We start from the raw sequence: 27,601 nt of genomic DNA on the forward strand, positions 1-27,601 counted from the left end.
CAATTATCCATTTGAGTCATAAGTGAAATATAACCTGAAGTTAGTTCTCCAAACATGGGCACTTCAGTTGTTTATTCAACAGTTCCCCTACGTTTGACACTTATTAGGAATATAATTTTTACAAAATATACCATGGTCAACCTTTGAGTTTTTGAGCACACAAACATTTCTGTCATTTCCAAATGTTCGTTAGAATAAAAATAAAAAAACACTTTCAAACCCAAACGCGTTCAGGTTGTAACAAAATTTATTTGTCTTCCAAAACGAAGAACAGCATAAGCGCATTAAACATCTTTGGCTTCAAAAAAGTAAGAAAGACAACTGTATAGATACTTTTCTTTAAAAAAAATGCAGTGAACAGACTTCCACAATACAAATCTCATTTCAATATGAACTTTAGTCGGTTTGTTAGCTGTACAAATATAGTGCATATTTTTTCCATCTCAATTGTATAAAAAAAATCCTAACATGAAGAAACAATAAAAGGGGAAAAAAATATCATTTAAGAGTCTTTACGCTCCCGGGCGGTTGTTCACCAGGGCCGCCACACCGAGTCTGTGTTTCCCGATGGTGCTCCGGGGGAGACGGCGGCCGGCACCGCCACCGGCGTCCCGGGGCTGTTGGCGTACACGGGAATAACGGGGCCCCCGGGGGCGAAGGCGGCGTTGGGTATGAGGAAAGCAAACTGTCCGTCATTGGCAGGCACAATCTGGAAGCCGCCGTACACTTTGGTGGCGTCCGAGTTGGGTAACGTGGAAGGAGATGGAGCTCCTTTACAAGGCACGCCGCTCATGGGCAACACCTGCGGGGAAGAACCAGGGATCTGCACCATAGGCTGGCCGAACGGCGGGTGCGTTGGCCCGGGGACCGGGGGGATCTGGTGCTGGCTAGGGTAGTTCATGGCGTTGATCTGCGTCATGCAGCTGGCCAGATGGCCGAGGAGCCGCGTTCGGACCTCCGTGTTGACTCCCTCGCAGGTGGACAAAAAGCGGGTGACTTCGTTCATACACTCGCTGAAACCGGCTCGGTACTTGCCCAACACGGTGGGGTCGGTATTGAGAGCAGCTGTAGAAAATGACGGGGTCGATTAATTCAAGCATTCTTGAGGGGTAGGGGGGGGTGTTGAAGAGTTTTGATCGGGTCGGGGGGTGGAAACGCCACTCACCGGTCATTTGAGCTCTCTGGAGGTTCCGGAGGTGTTTCACTGTCATTTCCAGGATGTCTGCCTTCTCCAGTTTGGAGTGTCTGGAGCTCTACAAACGGAGACACAGTTAGGAATCCGGGAGATCCCTTCCGTGTTTCCGCCAGAATTCTTTTTGGGACTCCTTCTCGAGCAAACTTACATCTTTCTTGAGCGCATCCAAGATGAGCGTTTTAAGTTGTCCCAAACTTTCGTTGATTCGGGCTCTTCTTCGCTTCTCCATAATTGGCTTGGAAGACTGGAGAGAATAACCGAGCGAGGTGTCAATAAATATCAACATGTGGTTGAAAGTTTGCCCGCCCCCAAAAAATCGTCTCTTGGTAGGAAAAGCGTATTTTTGTTGCTTAAAAAAACAACTCACCTTTCTGTGCTCGGAGGCTGTTTTGGGTTTATCGGGGGTCGAGTTCATGCTTGCCGGGGTGGCGGCGACCGGGGAGGAGGACGACTTTTCCATGATGTCGGCAGGCATGTTGACGAGTGAATGAATTATCCCTCAAAAGGCAGCAAAATAGGATCCAGGATAGAAGTGGTCAATCAAATAGGTCCGACCCCGCTTGAGAGCCGCGAGTTAGAATCCGAGAAGGCGACGGGCGCGCGACTGCAAGTGGGAGTCAGTCGGTCTGTGTGAGTCGGCGCGTCTGCGTGTGGCGTGTATTTATATCTTGCCCCGCACGCGAACGGCTCGTGTGAAACTTCCCCAACTTTCTTTCCCACACTAACTTCCCACCAATCAGGGCGAGGCGCACGCGGCCCGGGGGAGGACGGCTCGTGGACGGCGCCCTGCCATTGGCTGCGTGGCGGCCCGCAGCTGGCGGCCAATGGCGCGCCGCCCGGGCTGAGCCGAGCCGAGGGCGCAGCCGGGAAACTGCCTGCCGGTCTTCAATCATCACGCGGCGGGCACCCGCACCGGGAGCAGGCGCGAGGCACCCCTTAGCTCCCGGAGCGGCAAGATAAACAATTACGGCACAGCACAGTCGCGGAAGGAACACACCCACTCGGCGCGTTCGAGCGAGTTGACATTCAGACACACGCCGACACGTTCCACTAAACATCATCGATTTTTCTTTTTGTATATTCTTTTGCAAAGATATCAAAGTGGCCATATTTCTGACTGACTTAGACTGATTCCAACTGTGATCACAGCTGAGTTGAGAGGAAAAAGCTCAAAACATGACGGTTTAAATTCAAAGTCTGCATTTAAAGTTATTTTTCATAGACATTGTCTATGTCTGATTCATATCAGACATAGACTGCATTCCATTTGGGTAAAGACATCATGTATTACTATAACATTATCAATCTTAAAATGTAAATGAATCCATCTAACTCATTGGCTGATAATGACTTGAGCATTCTCAGCCAGGCCTCCATCAAGATCATTCTATCTGAAAATCCAATCCAGAAAGATCACCTAGAAAAAAATCTGGAAAGATCCCCTAGAAAGATCATCTAGAAAGATCCTCTAGAAAGATCATCTAGAAATGCAACCTAGATAGATCATCTAGAAATCCAACCTAGAAAGATCCCCTAGAAAAATCCTCTAGAAAGATCATCTAGTAATTCGATCTAGAAAGATCATCTAGAAATCTAATCTGGAAAGATCATCTCGAAATCTATCGATCTATCGATAGATCTATCGATTTATCTATAGATCTATCGAGCTATCGATCGATGTGGACGCAAATGAGACACTTGCCTTATCATGGGTTAATACATTAAATCTGCTCAGAAATTATTTGCGTGTCTTTATTCATCCTTGCACGTACGAGTAGAATCAACGCAAGTGCGCACTAGACTGTGCGCCGTACAGATGTTTGTCATTTAATCGCGCGTGGAGTCGTGCATGGGCTGCACGTGCCAAGCTGTTTTTACGAGCACGGTGCGTGGAGATTTGGCCGCCGGGCCGTAGACGAGGGGAGAGGTGAGGTTGGGAGTGGGAGTGGGGTGGCGAGGGTGTGGGGTGTGTGGCTGCTGAGGCGGCGGCGGCGGCGGTGGCGGTGGAGTCCGCCGCGGTGGTTTACATTAGAGGGGAAGGTAAATAGCAGCTGCTGTTTTAAAAGCCTGGGAAAACCACGCCTCCCAAGCGAGCTGGACCCGGGCTTCCTTATCGGAATGCGAGCCAGAGCAAGCAGAGAGATTTGTTGCTCGCAGATGCCGCCTTCCTCCCCGCCCCGTGGCCGCGACGCAGACAGACACCCGCCAAGCCTTCCTAATAATTCCATTTGCTTATCTTTATGGCGGTCCGGCCCGGCCAGGAGAAATAGGGCTTCTAATCGTCCTTCTTTTTTTACGGTCACTTGCCGTAGCTTTTTTGTCTCTAAAACGGGTAGATGGCTAATCTCGATTGCGCTTCCCTTCAATTAAATTAAAAAAAAAAACATTGGAAAAATGCCAAAGCAGACGGTTCTCTCCACGCAAGCACACCTCGTGCAGCCGCAGAAACCGCGACACGTGGCGCGCAGGCGACCGGGGGAAGGCGCGCCTCTCGCCGGCTTGCCGCCTCCGTCCGCGGGGCGTCGCCGGCGGTCGGCCCGCCGCCGAGTCGATTTGATCGGCAGGCGCGCACGGCGGCGACTCGGTGAAGGAGGGGTGGAGGCGGCCGACTGGGATGAATGAAGCGTCGCTGCTTGTTGTGATAGCGTCAATATTGAATTGATCATCGTTCACGCGACTTTTGAAGTGGGAAAAATAACTTTAAAAGCAGATTTAGAATTTAAACCGTCATGTTTTGAGCTTTTTCCTCTCAACTCAACTATGATCACAGTTGGAATCACTGCGTTTGTGTAAAACAAGGTGCTTCGGTAATAAAATACGTTCTTTTAAATATCAGAAAAAAATGTACTATTTTTAGAAAAGACAGGAAATTGTATTTGCAGCATTACTTAAGGTGAGCCTCAGTGTTTTAGTTTAAGCCCAAATCCCAGGACCAAGCCATTGTTAAAAATACATCTACCCTATCACGTAAAAGCTTTAACTTCTACATACTTCAAACAAATCCAAGCTGAACAATTTTAGATGTTGATGCATGCATTTATAAAACAATCCACAAATGGTATCCACTTTTCATGAGCAATCTCTGCAAATTTTAAAAGCCCCTGAATTGGACTTTCATGCACAGAATTGGGCTGGTTCATTCTTTGGAAAATCAAGAATCACATGGAAGTGACGAAAATCAACCCACAAAAATTACTTCACATGGAATAGTTGTTGACTCAACCACAATCAACCAGTCACAATTCCTACATTTTCATCCATCATTTGTATGAACTACATTTATTTTCCCCATCTTAGAGGAAAAATGGTAACAGACCAGTAATTATTTCTCAGCAAACCTCCATTGGCCATAGCACTTGCCATCAGAGACCAACATCTTCATTACCATTGCAATAAAAATCCACAAAAAAGATACTTCACAAAACGCTCAGCAATGAAATCAACCAAAATATGTGGAACTAAAAGCCTAAAAGTCTGTAAAGACTATCACACGTCACTTTAAAGAAAAAAAATACGCAACCACACAATTTTCCAAATAGAAGGCAAAGAATGTTTGCTTCCTCAAAACTAACTCCCGGTTAGAGTTTACAAAAAAAATGCCTGTTTAAAACAAGACAATCAAACATTAAAGATTCTGACAACAAATTGTTCAAACAGACCATACAATTCCCTCTTCAGTGTACACTCGCAAGAGGGTGAATTGGTAAGAATGTGACAAGTGTTCAGCAAATGCCTAGCCCCCTATTTATTTACCAAGTAAACCATACTGTTGGTAAATATTCAGCAATATCAAGCTGGATTTCGGATTTCATTATGTTGCTACATAACTTAATAAACTCAAGAATCATATAGGTTCATCTTCACATACCAATCGCCAACCTTTGCTATACTTTCTCTAATGGCAAATGCACAATTTCCATCTCAGCTTAGGTATACATGACTTCGAATGCATCAATCTGTCACAGTGGAACACTGTTACTGTCGCTTTATAAAATAACGCCAAATAAATTTCATCTATGATTTTGGGGCCCATTATTTTGCAGAATCTCAGTGTTAAAAAAAGAAGTTAATCAGCTATATCATTGGCCACACACACACACACACACACACGTGTCTTACAATGCGTGCATGTAATATTTGAGGACTTATATACAGAGGTCTGAAGCAGCTGTGAAACTGACATATCTTTCATGCACAACAATGCTACCTCTGTCAAACACATCATCAGCAGGTCTCATTGTTGGACAGCGCACACCTGCACAAAGGCTGAGCGAGGCCCCCAAAACAAATGAAGCCATGTGGATCAGACAGAGCGCACGTTCTGAAACACTCTCTGCCTCAACGACTTTCTCACGCTCATGTTGCAAAAAAGGTCTCTGGCGGTGAACTACAACGGCCCGCCCCTTTCAGAAGTTTTTCAGCCCGCACCTGGGCTGCTGTCTGGTCCCTGAAGGATTACCTGTTACTGCTGGATGACTCCTCCATCATGCTGAAACCGCGAGACTCCTCCACATCAGAAGAAGACATCTATCAATGAAAAGAACAACAAAACGTTAACTTAATCAAAGAGACTTTAATTGCTGTTGATTGCATTAATCAAACACTAATTTACTAAAATTCCATACAACCATTTGTGGATAAGAATGCTTTTTCTTACCGCGGAAAAAAACTTGAGGTTATGTAACGATGACAACTTAAGCTCCACAATACGAGCACCTAGAATGGCTATTTGGTTGGCAGCATGTTACAACTGTAGTGACCAAGACTAAGGAGCTTGTTAAAAAAATGAATATCTGTTTTTGCTCCTGAAAATTAGGTTTGTTCAGTCTTTGTCAAAAGGCTCCTCTAGCTGTGATTAAACCTCATTCTTCTCCAATTTACTCTCAACTCCCATGCAATCATTTAATGGTCATCCACCAATCCTCATTTTTAGCAGTCTAGTCTTTATAAAATAAAATAAAAGTCCTCTTAATCGTGTAATCACACAATTAGTCAGGAATTGCGTGTGAATGTATGAGACACAAAACAATTTGGCGCTTCCTCGTCCATGCGTTGCTCATTGCTTAATGTGTAAAGTATTAGTGAGCGGGTTTCGGTGCCAAAAGGCGCCCCTGGTGCCACGGCAGTGACACTGCTGCGTGACTTCACAGATTATTACACTAGCATTTAAGCCTCATTAAGGCTGGCAGAAAGAGTGAGCAAAAAATGGACAGACAGGCAGTGTACGCCAACCATGGAGTGTTGCTGTGCCCAACTGAGGGTGGCACTGTGTTAACACCATCCACCTTTCTATGGTGGCTTATCCAGCTCAAATGGGAAGATTATGGTTGCTAGAAGTCCATATATCCTGAAAAGTTGACTCAACGGACAAAAAACAAACAGATCTATGCGTATGGGTGAGAAAGCAGCCCACTTGGCTAACAGGGTTGTTATGCCTGACAGGCACTCTGCACATCATTCATACTGTACATAGAGAATCAAATGCTTTTATTTTTTCAACACAGGCGCCATAAAAGCAGAACTTTTGAGTGGTGTGATCGAGAGCGTGCAGTATTGCACTTTATTCAATTTTCTATCTGCAGTCACATTCGTTATTTTGCCCCCTGCAGTCAAAACTGTGCCTTAAGTGGCAGCCAATGAGTGGAAAAGGAACCTTAAAATGCTCCAAAACCAACAGAAAGAAACCTGGAAATTCCAATAAATCAACAGAGAGCAGCCAATGAAGAGGAAGCAGCCCAGAAATTCCCCCACAACCAGTAGAAAATGATCCAAAATCTACAAGAAGTGACCTATAAGTACTCCAAAATGACAAGCAAGTGCCGCAAAATTAACTCAATTAACTCAACTAAACTGCTTGTGGAAGCTCATCTTTCAATTCCATCAATAAATTTAATTCTCCTCTCCCAGTCAAAATGGATTGGACGTCTAGCGCTGGGAATGACGGCCAATAACTAAACTCTTTCAGCCCACAGAAGATGGAGTTGGCATGAATGTGGCCTGTGAACCAAAGTGAGTTCCATTCACAAGGAACAAAAGTTGCATGTTTTCAAACTACAAACATTGACACCATAATCAATCCTTTCTATTCTCAAAACTTGAATTCAAATGACAACAGTGAAACATTTTTCATACATATTGAGTCAACTGTAAATGAACCCCAGTATTGTGCAACGCCGAGGGTCCACTGCATTCCATTTAATATTCTGAAAGCCGAGATCACCAATACAGATTCCGACTGCAGAGAAAATAGAGTGTGCGTTGGTGTGCGCCAACTGTGAACGGTGTGTGTGTATTTGCACATAACATCGTAGCGCAGCTTGATTGTGTGTTATTAGTGGGAGTGGAGTTGGACCTGTGCTCCAGTGCTCTTAGCGAGGCCAGCCAAGGCTGGGAGAGCAGGATGAAAGGAGCGACAAAGAGATAGACAAGAGGAGAACTGACAGATCCTCGGAGCTGAGAGAAGAGAAGGAGGAAAGAGGATAGGAGATGTGAGGGGGGTGGGGGGGCTTGCTTTGGAAGATCTCCAGATACAGCTGTACACAACGCTTACCTCTCCGTGTGCACACACAAACAGAGGTGCCTGGAGCAGCCTGCAAGCGAGGAAAACAACAAGTATGGTGAACACGCTCATGATAGCTTTCTCTCACTGAAATACAAAGGGAGATCAGCGAGGGTCACCGTAAGCCTCGCAGTCAGCGGTGCGAGGGTCTGGTTGACAGAGAAAAATGTTTTAAGGCCTCAACGCTGGGCCGTGAGCTGAAGGCTCCCCAAGTATCTGATGCTCGTCTTTCCTTTAGGGGTTCTCTTTCTCTCTCCTCTGCTTTGTTTTCCTCTCGCTCAGCCCCCACAAGACCTCACGCTGCTTCTCTCCATCCGTGTCACTCCTACATCTTTCTTCCTTCTTCCCGCCAGCTCCATCAGAGGCTCGTCTTTTCTCTGATGCCTCATAGAGGAGAAGAGCGGCATTTGCATGTGTGGGGGAGGCGGCGTAGCGCACAGGTCGGGGGTCACGGTGAATCAAACCCAGCAGCAGTAGAGAGGATGCGGTCGGGGAGTGGACCCGTGTGCTGACCTGGGTCTGTGGTTTGGATGCCTGAGGCTGGACTCCACTGGGAATGCAGCTGAAGCTGGAGCTGCAGGTAGCAAAGTGTGTGGGGGGGAAGGACCACTCATGCAAATGTAGCCTAACCATCGCTTACTGGATCTTCTGGAAGCAGGGATGTTTGTATACACAGTTCAAACTGTCAAATCACAAAATGAGGGGAGTAACAGTGATGCTTTCCAGACACTGTTTGTATGATTCAACGCAATTATATATTTCTTGAATAAAGTAGATTCTATTCTCTCAAATCAAACTCCCCCCTCAGGTCATTACAAATAGGCAAAAACTTCCTGATGATTTGTCATATCTTGGAGGTACTCAGTTCGCTTGCTTTCTTTTTTCGGTAACACTAACACTTATTCCAATCTTAAATCAGAAACAATGCCAAACTTTGTTAATTTTGTTGGACCCACACATTTCCAACAGGTTTTTTTAAATGGCCATTTCCGGGTGAAATGCGGCTTCAAAACCGTCAGGCTTATATATTTATTTTCAATTTAAATATTTACCTTTGTTGTAAAGACCATTCCCAGATTACAAGGAGAGAGTCAATGATTTGTTTCTCCTTTCAGAAACCCTTTGGCCAGTGTTGTTGCCGTGTAAGTACCCTGCCATTTAAATTACAGGTGAATAAAACATGATTTTCTCCTACAGAGGCTGTTTGTTGACCATAAATGAGGCCAGTCTTTGAGAACAGTTCACACACACAACACACACACAAATACAGGTTGATGCTGGAAATGTGTTATTCCTGATAAGTTCGTTTAGAGTAAACAAATATTCAAAGCATCTATGTCGATCTCTTCCCATACACTCGCTGCACTCTACATGCCACATTAAGGGATGGATTTGCATAAAGGTGATGATTTTGAATAGAGATCTGGTAAAGGCCTTATTTTTGCCTCTCAATTCATCTTACTAAATATTGTTTCTCTGTCAAAGCAAAACATGCAGGATGATCAACTGGCTGGTTTTGCAGTACTCTCAAACAACACACACATATCATATAGTTAACTAATAACTTTTTGTTCCAGGTGTGTTGAATTTAAGACGGTCCATCTGTGCTTTTGATAAGCAACAACAATCATGTTATCCTTTTGTGACTATGTTATAAAATCCTGAGATTACTGACACTCTTTATGATCCCCTTAATTCATTTTTAAATTTAACTTAGTGACACTAAGTAATTTTCATTTTACACTCGCAGCTATGAGAAGGGCATAGCAAGTCTGCCCTTTACTTCCAAAGTTGGCTAAGATGTTCAGAAGTAATATTCTGCAATATAATGGAGATTAAGAGTTTGGTAAACAAGTTATGTTGGCGCAACCAGCAAGACATATTGGATTGTGGTCATAGTATAAAATTAGCTAAAGCCTTTGATTGAAAGCTTAATTTCGAAAAAGCTGATAAATGACTCAACGCAAGAGTGTGTTCTTAAGAATGAAGTGTCTTTTAGCAAGATGTGGAAGTCAGAAAAGAGCAGCTGTTCTGTACAGCAACTAACCCTGACCTTTGACCTCACTGGAGGGAAGAATGCTAAAACATGAGTCAACATGGGAGTCAGCAAGGTATTCCTGTTATCACTCGAGTGCGATTCCACTAATTGCTCATTCAGAGAGTCGTCCTCCTGCGTTAAGCTGGCACAGGGCGGTGCGGTCTGCGAGGAAGCCCTGAGAGGCCCCGGAGCCTTTTTACCTCCTCCTACCTGGGCCAAGGCCAACCTTATCAGACGATGGGGCCTGAGGATTACCCTCCCTCTGAGCATTAGCCCCTTTCCTGGAGATCTCTCCCTCCTCTCTTTCACCTCCAGCCCTCATCAAGTGCCCCCCCGATCGCGGCCCTCAGCACTCCACCTTTCCCGTGGGAGTTTGCAAAGCCAGGATAACCTTGAGACCTCAGCTGGTCGGCTGCCAGAAACATTAAAGAAATTCCCTCCTTCCCTCCTTTTGTCTTTCTATCCTCACCTCTCCGGCGCACCCCCATTCCACCACCCCTCAAGGCTTCCTCCTGATCACTGGGACATTTCTATTTTTTTTTCTATCCTGGTTGCAGCAGTCCCCCGCCTCACCCTCCCTTGGCCTTAGCCCGCTTTCAATTTTGGACCTTTTTTTGCCTTCTCAGCCTCCTCCAATTGTCACTAAGATTATCCCCTTTTCTCTATCTTTCCCTCCTTCATTTCCTTCTTTTGCGTCTTCAAACAGGAGCAAGATGGCGGGGACTGAGTAAAGTGAAAGAAGGGGCTGTTTCACATGATCTCCTGCAACGATGACTGTTATTTGTAGAACGTCGAGCTGCCAATTTCAATTTAGCCTGCCCTGTTATCATTCCAAAAATAGACGCCTTATTTGAAAAGTGGAAATCAAACTGTCCCGACAGGGGGGAGGATGACTGACATTGATTGCAAACTAACTGTTTTGGTGGCAGCCTGCACTTTGCTTGGCTTTTGTCTTCAGCCTCTCACACCCCTCCGTTTGCCCTCTCGCTATTCTCTCAGTTGCTTTCACGGCTGTCATATTCCTTTAGCGCTGCAAAGGTCAAGTGCTGCTCACTGCCTGTGAGATCTGAGGCAGCTCAGGAATATGCAGCCGCCCGCTTTGAGGCAACAAAGCACCTCGCTGCGAGCTCCCCTGCACTGCCACCAGCCAGCAGGGGTGGCAGCAGCAGTAGCAGGAATGCATTTATCCCCCAGTAGTTAGCGCCCTCCTTTCATGCTCCCGGCTTCCCCCGAGTTGATCTGTTTTCAGCGTGCCGCGACGAGGGGCCCCATCTCGGTGCAGGCTAGCAGCGGGGATCAGCTCCCAATGTTTATGGTTACGAGTGATGATAAGTAATGAAGACGAGCGGGAGGCCGTGAGGAATGGATGGAAAAAACATCAAAGCTCCGTAATGATCTACATCTTGTACAAGCAGGAGTACATTTTTCAGCCAGTACTTTGACAGCCGTAATACCGTCGCGCACTGCTTTGATTTTGGGTCCCCTATATCAAAACACAGGCTTTCACGTGGCCCTTAGATTTTGACAAGGAAAGCGAGAACGTGTGCACACAATCGGGATGCTGTTTGTGATCCTTTCCCATGACATCACTGCATTGAGGGAGCCACAGGGGAATGTGAATTGAACCCCCACACAAACACGCACACAGGTATGACCTCACCACCAGCGCATTTCAGGTTTCACCTTGCTACACCCCCAACATGGCAGAGTCTCTTTGAGTCGCTGTTCATTCGTTCCGGTTCCCTTACAGCCACACCCATCTCCTACTTCATTGTTCGCGATCAGAGCGCATCAACTTTCAACCAGGAGAAATTAACTGCTGGAGCTTTGCAGACCTCTTTTCTCAGTTTAAGCCTTGTGCAGTTTCAACAATCACTTTGGATTAGCGCAATCTAAGTGTATTCACACCTGCACTGTTTGCGCCCCTTTTGAGCTGGTGTGAATACAAACCAGCAAACTCTGCCGCGGAACAAACAGCCGGTCCGAGACGTCGCCGGAAGGGTGGTCTCTGTTTGTGTCTGCACCGTGGTGTGAGCAATTTCTGAAATCACACTTTTTTCCACATAGCAGGCTTTTGTAGCCTCAGGCACTTGGGGAAATGTTGTTTGGGTAGTATCACAGCTCCAGGATGTTTTACTTCCGTATTTTACCATTTACCCACGACTTTTGAGCGGATGTTGGATGCGTGGGTTAGAAGAAAATTGACTGGTACACATGAATATCGAATGTGGACATTCTCTGCATTGAATAGTGAATAGTCAAATGCAGACTAACTGTTTCGCAGTTTAGCAGCACATGGATTTTCACTTCTTTTTGGCACTGTGATTGAGTGTGAATTTTTATCTGTATTTATGTGTGCCTTCTGACTTACTGGCGACCAGTGTGTATTCTCTCTCTCGCTCAAAGTCAGTTGTGAGTACTAAGCTCCAGCACCCTGCGACCGTGACAAGGATAAGCGGCGTTGAAAATGAAGGAATGAACAAATTTACTGTACAAGAAGCTGCTAAAAGCGCAACAATGATTCACCTGCAGTTGTGGGTTTCAAATAGGACAAACAAAAGCATTTATCACGACAATCTAGTTTCTAATTCTCAGTGATTCTGATGGACAAAGGCACTACCTCTTCTTGTTCTCTTTGGCCCTGCACTTGTTTTGTATTCTGGTATTCTGCCTGTGGCTCATGTAGCAGGGATTGTGGGCAGAAAATAGTATTTTGTGCTTTAGCTCCTGTCTTCAAAATAAACAAGACTGAAACCTTATTTTTAAATGTTATGTAAAAGATATGGCTGTACAGAACTAGAGTGCACTTCCAATCACACGTCCACAGTCTAAAGGTATAGTACAGGCTTTAAAACAGGTAAAGTGGGTATAGAACATATGGAACGCCTCTCGCGAGCCACATCGAAGGGTTAAGGGTTCAAAGAAAGGGCGTTACTGAGCAAGTTGCTCTCGTGTCCTGGAGCAAGGTGACTTAACAGGATTAAACAATGGCCTATGAGATGCAATTGGGATAACAACAGCTGTCAAATGAACCGCTTCATTGCTTCGGCTGATTATCATCCTGCATACATTTATCTAAAAATCAACCCCCTTTTTGCAAACAGATCTGAAGTAACTTGAGTTGCCTTTGGCTCAGTGGATTGGTGAAGTGGAGACATCTTAAGGCTATGCAGGAAGTAAGGAGAAAGCCCAGGACACAGTTTTGTCAGCCCAACTACATACAATATGCTGTAAAGATGGACCTTTGATAGCTCCTTTCAACTTTGTAACCCATTGGCCTATTCCTCCGGGCAGAACTGGTGTCGTTCTAATCGGCTCATCTTTTTTAATGCTTTGTTTGAATCTACCTAGAAGAGTTCACACGTTTCTCAAAATCTTACGAGTTATAGCTGGAAACCTCGGAAGGTTTATGCTACGGTTCTTGGACTAATTGAACATTGTGGACCAAAGCACGTTCATCTCTTGGAGACCAGATACCTTATTCTTGGGTGAAATGGTTTCAACAGATGAATGTGACAACTACACACATCTGGAAATTGCAGCCAGGAACGAACCAGACGTGCAAGATCACAGTATTCGTTCTCGTATCTTGGATGATTTATAATGGCTTTCCAATGATATTACACTAAGCAGTGTTTCATGTGTCCCTGCAGGTAAAGCGCGTCAGCAAACCTAGCAGAATGAGAACGCAACACATTGCTACGTTACTCAACATGTTTTCCCAATATGAAAGTGGAGCATAAACAACTACAGTATCACCCGGTGAAAACGCCTTCACACACACTCTCCCTTTCACATATTTCTTGCATGTTCAAATTATTTGAAGGACAAACCAGCCTTGACTGACCCACTTCCCCTTCTTTGCCACCAATGTCCCTACTTCTTTCCCCAAGTAATGTTAAATGTTTCAGTTTACCACTCACTTCTTAGTGGCTTGATCCGAGTGACCGAGACAGAAAGTATGGGACATTTAGGTCGAAACATATAGTAGTTGCATGCAATGTTCCCTCTAATTTTTCGTTGGTCTGAGCAGAAAGTCAACCTCCCTGAGCGCACTGAGTACCAGTGTGAGCGACATCATCGGTACTCGGATGATTCGCCTAAAGACGTTTCGCCGACGGACGTTTGACAGACGGGCAGGTCGCCGAATGAACGTTCGGCGGAACGTCCATTCGGCGACCTGTCCATTTTTCATGTAAAACATGCTGTAAAACACGAAAAACATAAGTGGACAGAGCTACTGCCACTTGCTGCCGCTTAAACGGCGCCATCATGGGGAAAAGGGTAAAAAAAAAAAAAAAAAAAAAAGAAAAATAATTTTTTTTTTTTTTTTTTTTACTGCGCGCCATATGATTGCTGCTGCGCAGCGAGGACGAGAGTAGTGCGCAATTGCGCACGCGCGCAGCTTAGAGGGAACACTGGTTGCATGTCTAGTCAACTGTGTACGTGCACAATCAGTCAGAACAATTCCTTTCTCCCACTTTGGAGAGGCTAATTCATGACTTGGTCACCTCCACCAGCTAGATCAGTCATACAGATAATACACTGTCTCTCTAAAAGACACTGGAATGTGTGTAACAGGTTTTAATGAAACCTCTGAACACTGTTCATGTGCAAAACCCCAAGAGTCTTCCATCTTCCCGCCTGTTAATGAGTGTAAGAAGGCGGGCGAACAAGGAGGTGGAGGTGTGGAATGGATGAGCCAGAAGAGAGATGTAGGGTGGGACAAGAACTCCTGCCAGGCCAGGTGTGAGACTGGGGGCTATGCAGGTAAAAACATGAGTCAGCAACCCACATGGAGCAAAACATAACTTCCGACTTTCTTCCTTTCAAAGTGATCACATTGGCATCATTGTTTAATGACCTCAAATAAATCACAGAAATGGAGAGCGATCAAGGCGGAAACCAAAAAAAGTGATGAAATTCAAATGATTTGTTGTGTTGTGATGAAGATGGAGGTGGAGGAGTGGGGGCATATAAAACAATGGGCTTCTATGAGGTCCTACCCTCTGGCACTGAGACAGGATCCTAGCTGCCTGTCTTTCATCATCAGCATGCAGGATCAGAGCACGTCTCACACATCAGCTCCTCTGAGTAAATGTGTGTGCGCGTGTGTAAAGCGAGGGCACGTAAGGGCCCAGACTGCCTGCAGGGCCCCCCACGCAGATGAGCGGGGGCACAAGAGGGTTTGGCAGAAAGCTGAGAGGAGTGTGCGGATGGCTGTGTATGCACATGTTCGTGTGCAGTCAGGGGAAAGAGAGTGAGGATCTATCCGTCTCCAAGGAAGGGAGGAAAAGGTGCAGGCAGAGAGAGAGAGAGAGTTAGCCAGCCTGGGCCTATTTCTATCAACCCCGCTCCCTCATTGCTCCCTTAGCTAGACACTCATTCCTTCCATTCTTTCCCGCACACTCCTAACTGCACTCGCATCCTCCCGCCTCTCATTCTCAGACGGTAGCAGCTGGGGCTAGGAGCCTGCTGGTGGAGGAGGCATCGATCTTTTTCAGCTGTGGAGGCGGCTGCAAAATACACATGGAAGCAACATACTACACATTCCAATTTTTTTGTTCTTGTTGGACTCCCTAAATCCAACACACACTTTTGTTAATTAAGCTATTATAGATATGAAAATCCAGGCCCCAGCATTCCTGTTTTTAATATATCTGGGTTCCAAGTAAAACATAACATTCCTACACCCCCTCCCTCCCCAAAAAAATAGTGACTGTAATTGGAAAATATTTACTAGTTTGTACTTGTGTGGATATTAAGCATGCATCATTAAACATAAATTAAACTAAGTTAAACTGCTCACTTTATCATGATGTATTGGATGTGATGGCGAGGGAAAGGAATGTCTCTGCAGGGCAATAGCCTTCTTCACTAGTACTGCTGGAATTTACCGTATGCCTACTTCAAAAAGCCGCAGAACAAGCAAAACACACTTGTGGAATTGATTCTGAAGTTAAGACTTGAGTGATTAGGGGCGTTATTTTAAAAGATAAACAATTATACTATAGAAGAGCTCCACATTTGATGAAATCCCTCACATACAGAAATTTAAAATGCTAGAAAGACAGGCAATGAGCTCGTTTTCTGGGCAGAATAATACGATATTAGAGTGATAGGCTGTCTCTCTGTGAATCCTTGTCAATTGTCCATCCATTGAACCAGATAAGGTCAAGGCCATCATTTAATCCGTGCAATATGTGCTGTCAAGTTCCACCAACTCTAATACATGAGAAGAAAAGCAGACTGGTAATAGTGAGCAATTTAAGGAATTGGAGAGGGGCCGGTTTCAAAATCAAAGTGAAAAACATTGGCTGAAAGGGAGAGTTTGGGTGGCTTTTAGAGAAAGAAAGAAAAAAACCAAGGGGGAGCACTGCGGAAAACCCAAATATGCCACATTCATAGAAAAGGGGGCCCTTGTTGCTGTGCGGAACTTCTGAACAAGAAAAAAAAAAGCTGAAAGCAAGTGTGTGCGTGGATGCGTACGCGCGTATGTGGGTGAGTGAGAGAGCGAGTGTGGTGGTAGGGGGTCACTGTAGTGAAGCACATTATGTCATGGCAGTCAAAACAGCGTAAAGTTGACAGGCCAGGACCCATAATCATAAGTCTTCCTCCCTCCCTCCTACAGCTCTCCCCTCCTGGCAATGAAGCATGCAGAGTGTGGGAAAGAGCGGTGCAGGCACGCGCCAGATAAGATCTAGCCTCTCTGGGCCTCTACACAGATGCAAACAGGACCCCAATGACACGCAGTAGCCCTCCCGCCTCCCCCAGATACCCTCGTACGCATAAACATACACACACAAACACATCCTCTGTAACCAGCACCACCCCCGCTGATTCTGGACGGCCGTGCATTGGAGTGCATGTCATCTATTTCCTGTCTCGTCTCTGTTTATGACATCATTCGTCTATTGGAATGCTCTTTTCAACTATTTCAGCCACCCACTTAAATAGACAATGAATTGAAATTGGCTAAATTATAATTACGAATTGGAGATTTTGTTTTGCAATGTACAGGGTAGAACCTCTTTCTGATATTGCGAATAAAGTGATTATGGAACCTTATCAAAAGGGTGAATGGATATTGTAGACAGCTGGTCCTCACAGTAGATTTCACTTTTTGTTCTTTGAGCAAATGTTTTTATTTGGTTTCTCACACAGTATGGTGCCAACGTTGTTGGTTCTTGCGTGAATATTGGGGTCTAGATCTGCTTCAAGATTGCTTAATCCATCATAAAGCAGCTGAAAAAAACTTTATATATTGCTCGAATTGTTGCGGAGAAATTGCTGTTTATTTATGCAGCCCAAAGCGACTATGTAAAATTTAGTTGATTTTTTTTCTGCCTTACAAATCGATGTGCTTTATTTTCCATACTATAAGTCTAACTTTTTCCATACTTTTCCTGGGCCCACAACTTATGTTCAAGTGCAATTTATGTATACGTCTTTTTTTTCACTATGAGCGCCAACAGCTTGTTTTGTTGTGCTTATTTTGTCCATTGTTCCCTATGTTACCATTACTTTAACAGTTTTTTAAAAACTGTATAATAAAATAAAGTAATATCAAAATAAAAACTGTTTTGTTTTGGAGGTAATATTCATTGTATCACAATTAAACAAGATTGATTGAAATGTTAAAGGTGCATGCTGTTGTTTATGAAAAAAAAGGAAATGCCAGGTCAAGCCTTTCAAAGATTAGTGGTGTGACAGAATATTGTGATCAGCACAACCCTACAAAATATTGCTAGTCTTCCCATAGAAATTCAGCTGTTAAGTTTTAGAAGCATCATATTTTTTAAAATAAAATGACTACAAACGTTTGAGAGGAAACAATGTTCCTTTATTCAACTAGGATATGAAAGTACAGAAATAAGGAGTCTAGGGATGATTAGTGAGGTCATCACAGCATTCGCACTAGATGGAGTCTGAGTATCACAAACACGTAAGCTCTGTACCCACTGCAAACCCCAACCACCCTCAAGGCCCCCATACGGTAATTGGGGCCCTCACATCAAAAAAAGTTTCGTTAGAAAGCCTCTAATCCGATGCCTTCACACACAAGCTCAGCCAATGCTTTTGTAGTGCTCGGCGTCTGCTATGCTGAACAAAACGTCTTGAGGAAACATCAAAGCACCCGCCATGCGCGTCATCAAACTAGGACTTGTGTGTTTCTGTGTGGTATGGCATGGCTATCTGCTCATGGAGAAAGTGGGACAGATTTTTTTTTGCACTAGTGCCAAGTCATCTGGAAACACAAGACTGTTTTGTCTGCCTCGAAAAACATCCGACAATGTACTAAAAAGAAAAAAAATGCACACGAGTTATCTTGTTCATTGCCGTTGACAGCTATATTAATCAAATCCATTTAAATGGAATGGCTGCCATTGAATGATCATTTTAATAGAATTAACAGTGATAGACATCCATTGTCTCAGGGTTGCTAATTTCGGTTAATTAAATGCAGAATTAAAATAGCTACTTTTCTGCAATTCATACATGAGGCAGAATGTATCAACTAGAGATGTAAATGCAGAGATGCTTGGAACTCCATATGTAATTTTTGTTCTCAGAGCTGATAAATCACATTAATTACTTGCGAACTTATTGTTGCCCCAGGCAACAATAACCATAGAGGGAGCCGGGCATTCGTGGTTCATTTTGTACTCGTTTTCTTGAAAATATGTTGAATTAAAACTATAGGGACAAGTTTAATTGATCCTGAAAAGTTTTTTAAACAAATGCAATGAAGTAAATATAGCATGTTAGCACCGACCTTTAAATAATATTCTGAGGCCACATTGGTTACAAATGTTTCTGATAAAGGCTTCTGTCAATTTTGGCCAAATGACTTTGCACCTTTTCTGAACTGTTTCCATATACTGTACAAAGCTTTCATTCAACAAATTGCCTCTATGAACACACTAAACTCTTCTGCAGCTGCCTTCCTGGAGCCTCCATTGAAGGAGGAAAAACAACTGGCAGAAGATAAGAGGCTAGAGGCCGATAAACCACACCTATGACTACCATAGCATCACACACAAACACCATGTTCATTCCCACCCATCCCTTCCTCTTTCTACTGACCTCGCTTACCAGTCCGACTGACCTCTTAGGCCATCTCCCACACACCCACACGGATGTCCACTGACACAAATACACGTGTGAGGATGTGCTGACAAGGAAGTGACTGCTGACTCTTAATTAGCAGGAAGTTTCAGTGTCAAGGTGTCACAGGCATGTGGGACGGAATAACAGAGCAGTCCTGTGCCACCATCTTATCGATTCTTTCCAGCAAAGCTATGTTTGTGTTTTTGTTTTTAAACACCAACACTCAGAGTAGGTGTGTGTATCGGGTCTGCTTATTTTTTATCACGACTCGGCAAACCTTTTCCTGTCCATTAAGACACACACATGGATCAACATGCAAACACTCAATCATAAGTGTGCATGGGTGGTCTAGGGCCACGATACATGCCTATCTGTCAAGGAGAGCTTGACCTCAGCTTCCTTTTAAAATGCTGCCAAGCAGACCATTTATTTAAGGAAGCATTGATGGTGAAGAGAAACAAGACAAGACTCAGAGGTCATGCATCAAAGAGCCAGACAGTGATCAGAATCACAAGATGCTGATTTCTCTCAGTTCTGAATTCTTTCTTCTGTTTTATCAGTCCAATTATTTTCTTTTTTTAAATTTTGAAATCTCTTTTTTTGTCAAGCTAATAAGCTCGACTAAACCAACAGATACACATGAGAAATGGATCAAGTCGTGTGACCGTTATGCCGCTACCTTTGATCAACATGCTATAAGGATGGTGACGGCGAGGGGGGGATACTAATGGAAACATCATACTTTGTCCATTGCCAAATTAGCTTGTGTTTGCCTTAATGCTAATAATCTAATGTTGCATTCCCACCCAAGTGGAACTATCGCACAAAAACGCGTCGCACGCTCTACACAATCACCAAAATACTATTGCGTTCACACAGACACAGAATTGTGGAACCCCATGAAACCAAAAAACTTGCGATTCACGCATCATATAATAAATGTCGACTTTAGTCTTATATTACATTTTTCTACATAATTTTATGTCTAATCCAGTAATATGTATCTTGACTTTTTTCACCTAGTTTTACAATGGATTACTACATCCTCCTACAATAATGACAATTCTCGTATTGCTATTTTAATTTTTTAGCCTTGGGTTGACCGGATGTTGAGTGAACCAAGTTGCTTGCAACATGAATGTTGATTGGACAACAGTTAAAATGGCGACATCACGTCCATCTAGGGTTTTTGACATTTATAACTTCTATAGCCACACACACAAAAGATATTGGACCTGACCCATGTTTTAATGTACAATTTCAAGTCACTGTTGTCATAAGTAGCACATGCATTTAACCTAAAGGGCAAGACAACATATTGTAGCAATTTCATCTTCCAATCCAAGCAACATTTTGGCAGGATGCACAGTGCACTATTCAACAAGGCATTACGTATACGACACCCTTGTATATACAACAGTGGTAGCAATTTTCTGTACGAACACAAAACACAACTAGGGCACTTAAAACCTTCTAGGACTCGCTACACCATTTGCACACGATGACACAATTTGTCACTTTTCAGAATCACAATTCCTACCATTTGGTATTGCTGAATATGCCTCTGCTTTACTTGCACTTCTTCATCCTTAAATTGCTAATTATCTGTTATACCCGAAATTTACTTTGGATTACACTCCAAAATAGTTTTTGTGGGACATATCAGATAAAAAACACATTTTACAATGATTGAAATATCAGATAATTTGAGTTAAAAAAAAAAACAATCCTTTTTTTTCCTGCCGTAAGTCTTGTTTACTTATAGGGATCTGATGACTCAGGGGTGAGTTGTAGTCTCCCAACTTAAAAGGTAAAATGCTTCTTAAACCCCTATGACTGTGTCAGTCTCCAAAATACTGAACTACCACCTGCCCCTGATGCTTCATCACTGTGTCAAAAGCTTTAAATTCCTTGAAAAGCCAAAGCTCTTTTATCATCTTCACCTGTCCACTCATAGTTGTGTCCGATTCCTGCTGACTTCAATTAAAATTGATGTTAAACGTACAAAAACAGATGCACAAACTGTCCATAATGTTTTCAAGTGCCAAGGGTGGATGGACCCTTTCTCCTCCTACTGTCTCTCTTTCTCTCACCCCCTCCTTCCTTTCCCTGAGAGCCTCCGCTTGGTCGGCCGCAGGACTAAGGAATGTGTGAGAGCCATGTGTCAAATCCCTCAACTGTGGGAAAGTGCTGCTCTCTGCTGAACTCCCTCCTCCCTCGCTCTGTCATTCCATTTGAGCGCTCTCCAGGCAAGCATCCAGCCTTGCGCGAGTGTGTTTCCAGCGCGGGTTGTGTGTGAGTGTGAGTGTGTCTGCGTGTTTGTGCGTGTGCCAACCTGCCTGCCTACTTGCCTCACAGCACACAGGAAGCAAGCAGACAGCGTCTGCCAGCGGAGTGCCGCCTGAACTGCTGTTTCCTGTAGACAGTTTCTATGCCAACATTTGACTCTCCACAACACACGCACTCACACTCAAAGCGCATGTCAAAAACAGCCTTAATAGACATGGAGGCGGCCCATTCCTTCTTTCCGCCACAAACACTGACATCGTCTCTGTGTAGAGGCTGTCTACTCGACTTAGACGAGACGGTTCTGCCGTTTCCAGGTGGACAGATCAAAACAAAATCAATCCATCGTAAAACAACTGCATTTTCCTCTAAACGAACACCACATGACAATGCACACAATGCACTTTTTGCCTGTCAAGCACATAAATCGTCATGATATAAGCTTAATTGTTGGCTCATTTTACCAATGGTGGTGTCTGAATATGCAAATAGTTATGTTGTATTTTTTCTCTCAGTAAGTTTTGCAGAGCACAGTAGTCACCTCCCTAAACTACAAAAAAAGATCTAAAAATACATGTACACCTGCCACGCGTCTGTCTGCCTACCCACGTCATAAAACATGTCTGCTGAGGCACGTTCAATTTTATTCTCTGTCTCACATTTGTAGTGATGACATAGGGAGCTCTCTCCATCTGTCTTCTAGCAGGAGGAGGACAACTAGGTCTGCTGTGTCTCCTCACAGATGTCCAGTGTCCAAAACAAAACTGACCTATGCTAAGATTCCATCTTAACTTGAGATGTTTTCACCCCGTGTTGTCTACCCCAATATAGCTTATAAATATATTTAAATATGTTTCAAGCTCCTGCTCTACAGCATCTGTATCTTTTCACAAATAGTACAACCTGTAAAACATGACAATAAATATACTAACTTTTAAAAAACATCAATATTCAATTCTAGTTGAAAGATGTTGTTTTCATACTTGTCAGGCTGCCAGACCTCAGCCTCACCCTCACTTGTACTCCCATAGCAAACTGCCGATTTCCTTACAAACCTATGACCCTTCTCTTTATTACTATAATCATTAGGCTTGACACTGCTGTCTCCGCTGTGATGCAACATTGCTCTGTAAGAAAGCTCTCGGCACTACTGAGATAACGCAGTGTGCGAGGAGCCTTAAATGAATGCAAATGTTAAATATGCTATTTACTACTGCTATATAGTTTTGCTAATTTCCTCATTTTCCTTCCATTATTTCACCTTCAGTTTATCCACAATATACAGAATTAAATGGAGTAGCAATGACCACAGTTAGTAATGATGTGAGTGTGCAGAAAACCCCCAAATCATGACTTATTCTGCATTTTGCTTTGCAAGGACTGATTCCTTCATACGTGACACTTCTTCAAACAATCATCTATATAAACGTTGCACCTTAGGAGCTCCATTAAAGCAGTCGTAATGGTCCTGTCAAAGAGGCTTTGCTTTATAGCGCTATGAGGTTCAGGAGAGGTCAGATGATTTGCAGGTAGCAAAAGACAGGACATGCCCAAACACCAGTAAATATTCGGTAGAGTACAGTTTGAACTCTCTCTGGTTCCCCTGTTTCCTTTTAAATTCCATTAAATCATGACATCATATAAATAGCTAGGATATTTCAAGATTTCTATGTGGGAGTGGCAGGTGAAGTTCTCAAAGCGTATATGATAGTGAGGTCAAGGAGATATGAGTCCAATTTTATACTTTTTTTTTTTGCTACATTAAATTACCAGGGTGCAGTTGGTATGATTTAGGAAAATGTATTGAAGTATCGTGGTCAATCATAAGAAATATAACATTATTTAAGGGGGAAATGTGACTGGATGAGAAAGACGGAGGTGCTTGTGAGGGTTAAAAAAGCACACCATGGCCATCTTATCAGACGTGCACGCCGTGAGCGATCTAAGTGGGCTGAGAGACAAGAGGAGTGCCTCTGTTGTGGCCTGTGATCCAAGACGGCATTTTATGGCATACTCCAGATCGCTATCAGTGTGGGAAAACACAGCAAGGCCACAGGAACTGTGCTTAAGCATGAGTGTGTCTGTGCACGTTTGTTTGGTTTGTGTGCAGTTTCTCCCACTGAAGCAATCAAGAGGGCAAAAGATTGTATGTTTAGACGAGTGTGTGTGCGCGTGCGTGTGTATGCGTGTATACGCATGGCTGCTGTGGAGCCTGATAAGGACTATAAACATCATCCAACAGCAGGCGGGCAGGTTCACCCACACGGGACGATAAAACAGAGCTTTGACTCTAACCGACCGCTTTATTCTCACGTCGTGATGATATGATGCCATAAAAGCACTTCTGTGTGCTGCAATTAAATCTAACGTCACTGTCATTCCATTGCTTCAAACAACACTTATCACTTGAAGCTCGGGATGGTAATTCTGAATCCCACATCTCTGTCAAGCGGGCCCATTAAAAATGCCCTCTGCTCTGGGTTTCACGCAATCCAAGATTCCTAAAACCTGCAATGAAAGTTCAACAACTTTGCAGAACTTAGACAACATTCAGGTGTCTACTTCTATGTTAAGCTTTTGAAAAGTTGACCATTAAAATGTTAATACCCATGTGCGGTAGGATATGTAGCTTCTTACGTACAAACCATTATTACAGTAACGTAGGCACAAAAGAAAAAAATAAGAGCTGCAATCTTTCAGTGGGGTACAAAACAGGTTTTTTCAACAGATTTAGGGACAAAAACAATTTGCTTCCATTGCTCTTGTTCAAGTTCTGTACTAAGTTGATAAAATACTTTCAGCATTGGTGACTACAGCGTAAAAAGCATAATGTTGAATCATAATGCTCACGGGTGATTTGTCCCAATTCTGAGTGCTGCGTTACAAATCACTAACATTTCTTGCACACTCACCCTTCCCCATGGAATTGACCGCAACGCACCATATGCAGTGGTGTCAAAGAGATTGCGTGCACGCAAACCATCACAATTATCCTTGTTTAGCTAAAAAGAAGACATTTCAAAACAAAAGTTTTTGTTGTTAATCAAACCTGTGCAAATAGAGGATTCAAAGCACTACATTGTCTTCTGATAAACTACTCGTGATCTGATTATCAATATCATGATTGGCCTTCCAAATTAAAGCAACACATTTGAAAAGCAAAAATATTTTCCATGGAGACAAAAACCAATTTTGTGCTACCTGTGTGAAAGTACTCGCTAGACTGTGTCTGTGCCAGATCCCACAGGGATGAGGTGAGAAATGACTAAAGACGTTATGTACACATCCACTTATCCCCAGAGGAGTGATGCAAATGGTGACTTCCATAAAGTTGCAGTGCGAGTGTGAGTGTGAGGTGATGAGGTCACGGCTAAATCTGCAGTAGGTTTGGCTATTAGTTGAGTAAGAGATGAGTTCATAAGAGAGACGCACTACAGGGGGTCACTGGCTAGATCATGGTCCATTTCAGCAACACTTATCTTGCCCTCGTAAATGCACACACTGACGCCACTCACGGGCAGACTCCCCAGATGACACACTGCAAAAGGGGCCACGGTGAGTCACCTGCGTACCCTGAGGCGAGTCGCCAAGATTTGTGCGCGTCTGTGTGTTTTCTGCTCGTCTGGCTCCAGTGATATCATCATAAGGAGACAGAAAGGGCAAGGCAAGCTGATAGATGGCACACTTGCCTCCAACTTGGCAATATGCTCACACCCAAACACCCAAAGTATTGCCGTAGCACGATCTTCACTCAATAATGTGGACCCCGGGAATAACAGGAGGTTTGAATGGGGGTTTACTATAAAACTGGCAGATGTTAAACACATTGTGAACTGGAGATGTGCCCTGTAATCGGACACTAGAACAAGAGCAAATACAGATATTAAACAGTCATTACGCATCAGTGGTATGGATTGACCGCACCTTAGAGGCATACTTATCTGCTTTATGACAAACCATAACCACATCAGCTCTAGATCAATTTTACTTCCCCGCTATGGGCAAACACAGAAATAGAACATAGTTAAGAGCATACAGTGCTTTATACTTTTATTATGCTACCTGTCATAAAAACAAGGCACCATCCTGCATCATGAAGTGCTTTAATGTGGACTTTTATAATTTCCTACAAAATGAAAGATATAAATGACGCTCTACACCCACCCAAAAAACATGTAGACCCATATTTGATCCAGCAAAATAGCCTTTGCTGTGATATCTGAAATTAATAGCCTCCTTTAGCTGTTCAGAAACGCAATATCAATTATTTTGTATTTTAAGCATTAATGTTTCATCACAAAGTTCCTTACAACTTCAAATCCACCCAATCACAAACCAACGGTGCTGCTGCCATCATGTAAGTCATTACCACAACCTCTTATAATCGCCAAACCTTAACGTCCACACAAAGAAAAGTTCAAATGGGGAGATGGAGAATAAGAAATCAAGAAATTAAGTGACTATTGGTTCCCTCACTCTATGCTGATCATTCAAGTTACAATTCTTGATGGTCTGGTAGTAGGCGTGTTCCATTTCTCAGGACTTTAGCCTTTGTTGCTATTAACCCTCAAAGCCTTGCCTCAAAGCAAAAATCCGCATAACCAGAACGTATTGGTTTGAACCTTTACTAAACTAAACCAAGTGGAACGTCAAGTGGAAAGTCACATGACTTGAGTGATCTTTTTGCCCATAAACCTCAGCCTCTCATACTATCTTGTAATGTTTGTCACCTTATGCATCAAAACAGGGAGAGAATAAATAGAATATAACATATGCATAATTAAGCGTGGGTGTACTAAAGACTTGTGAATGTGTTTTACATTTGACGCAAGGACCCGCATGAGTCACGGATCTGATTTGAAAGTGTAACAACCAATTTTCTGAGGCTCAATTATTATAAGGCTCTAGTTGCACAACACACGTCGAGATTTGACTCCTCTCAATCAGGTCCAAGTGTCAGATTTTTTAGCTAATATGTACAAATGTTGAATAATATAAATGCCAGAAATTTGACATGTGCCCAAGTCTCTACTCCATCTGGATTCACATACTCCAGCATATGTTTTCATACCAACGTACAATAAATAAACCCTATGGAATCTCATTTGGTACCTGGTAGAATTGAGACCACAGTCAATGTTTGAAGCAGAAATGGCAAGCAGCTCATCAAAATCAAACAACCCTCTTTAACATTCCAACCTCCATCCATATAAGATAGTGTTTGTTCTCTCCATCTAAACTCATCTCAGACAAAAGAGCTCTGCTTCTTATTGAGAGAGACAGAGTGGCGAAGAAAGCGATTTGTTTACTGAGAGGATGAGGCAGAACATGGTCAGGTCCAACAGCTGCCCATCGCACTAGCATTGCCAGTGTAGCAGATTGAATGAGGGATCGGGGTCAACCTCAAGTGGGATGAGGGCAGGCTGGAGTCTGTGACATTTAATCAGTGTGTCAATAAAGATTGGAATTAAGGGGGCAGCCCCAAGCATGAACACAGAAAGAAGTCTGTGGAACGAAGGGTGTCGAGATTAGGTGTGTCCTGAAACTGTTCCTCTCGCATTTACAGCAGTCAAAAGACCTCCATGAAAAGGGACACTGAATACTCTTTTAAAAGGTAGGAGTTTAACGGATTCTATCTATATATACATTAACATGCAAATATCTAAGCTAGTACTTTGTGCTCAGCCCTAAGTCTTTCAAATTAGAATAATTGGTACTACTTTTTGTGTGGGCTGGATTTCCAGAAAGCTAGAAAAATACGATTTTTTTTCTATAATTAGTTTTGAGTAATATTTCAAGTTCCCACTTTATTTCAGTCAATAGCTGGCGTAGGCTCCAGCACCTCGCACAAGCACCTAGTACAAAAAAATGAATCTTTATATATGTATATATATAGGGCAAAGTTGTAAAATTTGCCACAGTTGTCCATTTACAAATCTTTTACCTTTGATGATTCCATTTTATTTTCCAGCTTTGGCCCTCCAAGATGAGCCTGCCTCTTGGGCTTTGAAACTTTGTGCATTGTTTCAGTCAAGGTTCATGGGGAGGTTATGGGTAATGAAAAAAGCTATTTTACATTTCAATCGATCGTATAATCTCCAAGTCCCCATCTTCTCAGAACAAAAACACAGATATCCCTTTAATTCATCCATTTAGATGGGATAATTAAAGGATCAGTCAACAGTTCCACTATGTTTTCTCATTTGGGCTTTAAGTTGTCTTCAACACCAACGTACAGTTCTCAGAATGAATCTTCAATTTTTGCAGCACAAACCCCAAAACATTTTTTTAAAAAAAAGCAATGCTGAACTATTTTACAGTATTTTTACTTAACGTTTTTATTTTTTATTTGGCCTAACAAGACTTACTTTCTGCAAAACATTGAACCAGAAGCTTAAAAAGACCGTTGCCT

The 27,601-nt window shown here is 43.2% G+C and overlaps 1 protein-coding gene across 3 annotated transcripts in view; it reads right to left on the minus strand.

Annotated features, from left to right (window-relative positions):
* Nucleotides 1-229: 229 nt before the first annotated feature.
* Nucleotides 230-27,601, minus strand: part of her6 (hairy-related 6) — a 43,284-nt gene continuing 15,912 nt past the window's right edge. For 2 of the 3 annotated variants that reach the window (XM_077606604.1, XM_077606603.1), the window contains exons 3-6: nt 5,655-5,722; nt 1,344-1,799; nt 1,166-1,253; nt 230-1,065 (exon numbers count right to left, since the gene is read on the minus strand). In XM_077606604.1, the coding sequence (XP_077462730.1) occupies nt 533-1,065; nt 1,166-1,253; nt 1,344-1,670 (948 nt within the window). In that variant the 5' untranslated portion in view covers nt 1,671-1,799; nt 5,655-5,722 and the 3' untranslated portion in view covers nt 230-532. The remainder of the gene's footprint in view (nt 1,066-1,165; nt 1,254-1,343; nt 1,800-5,654; nt 5,723-27,601) is intronic. The other variant, XM_077606605.1, reaches the window with a different exon arrangement.

The sequence above is a fragment of the Stigmatopora argus genome, chromosome 8, assembly GCF_051989625.1.
Source record: "Stigmatopora argus isolate UIUO_Sarg chromosome 8, RoL_Sarg_1.0, whole genome shotgun sequence".
In the NCBI taxonomy this organism is placed as follows: Eukaryota; Metazoa; Chordata; class Actinopteri; order Syngnathiformes; family Syngnathidae; genus Stigmatopora; species Stigmatopora argus.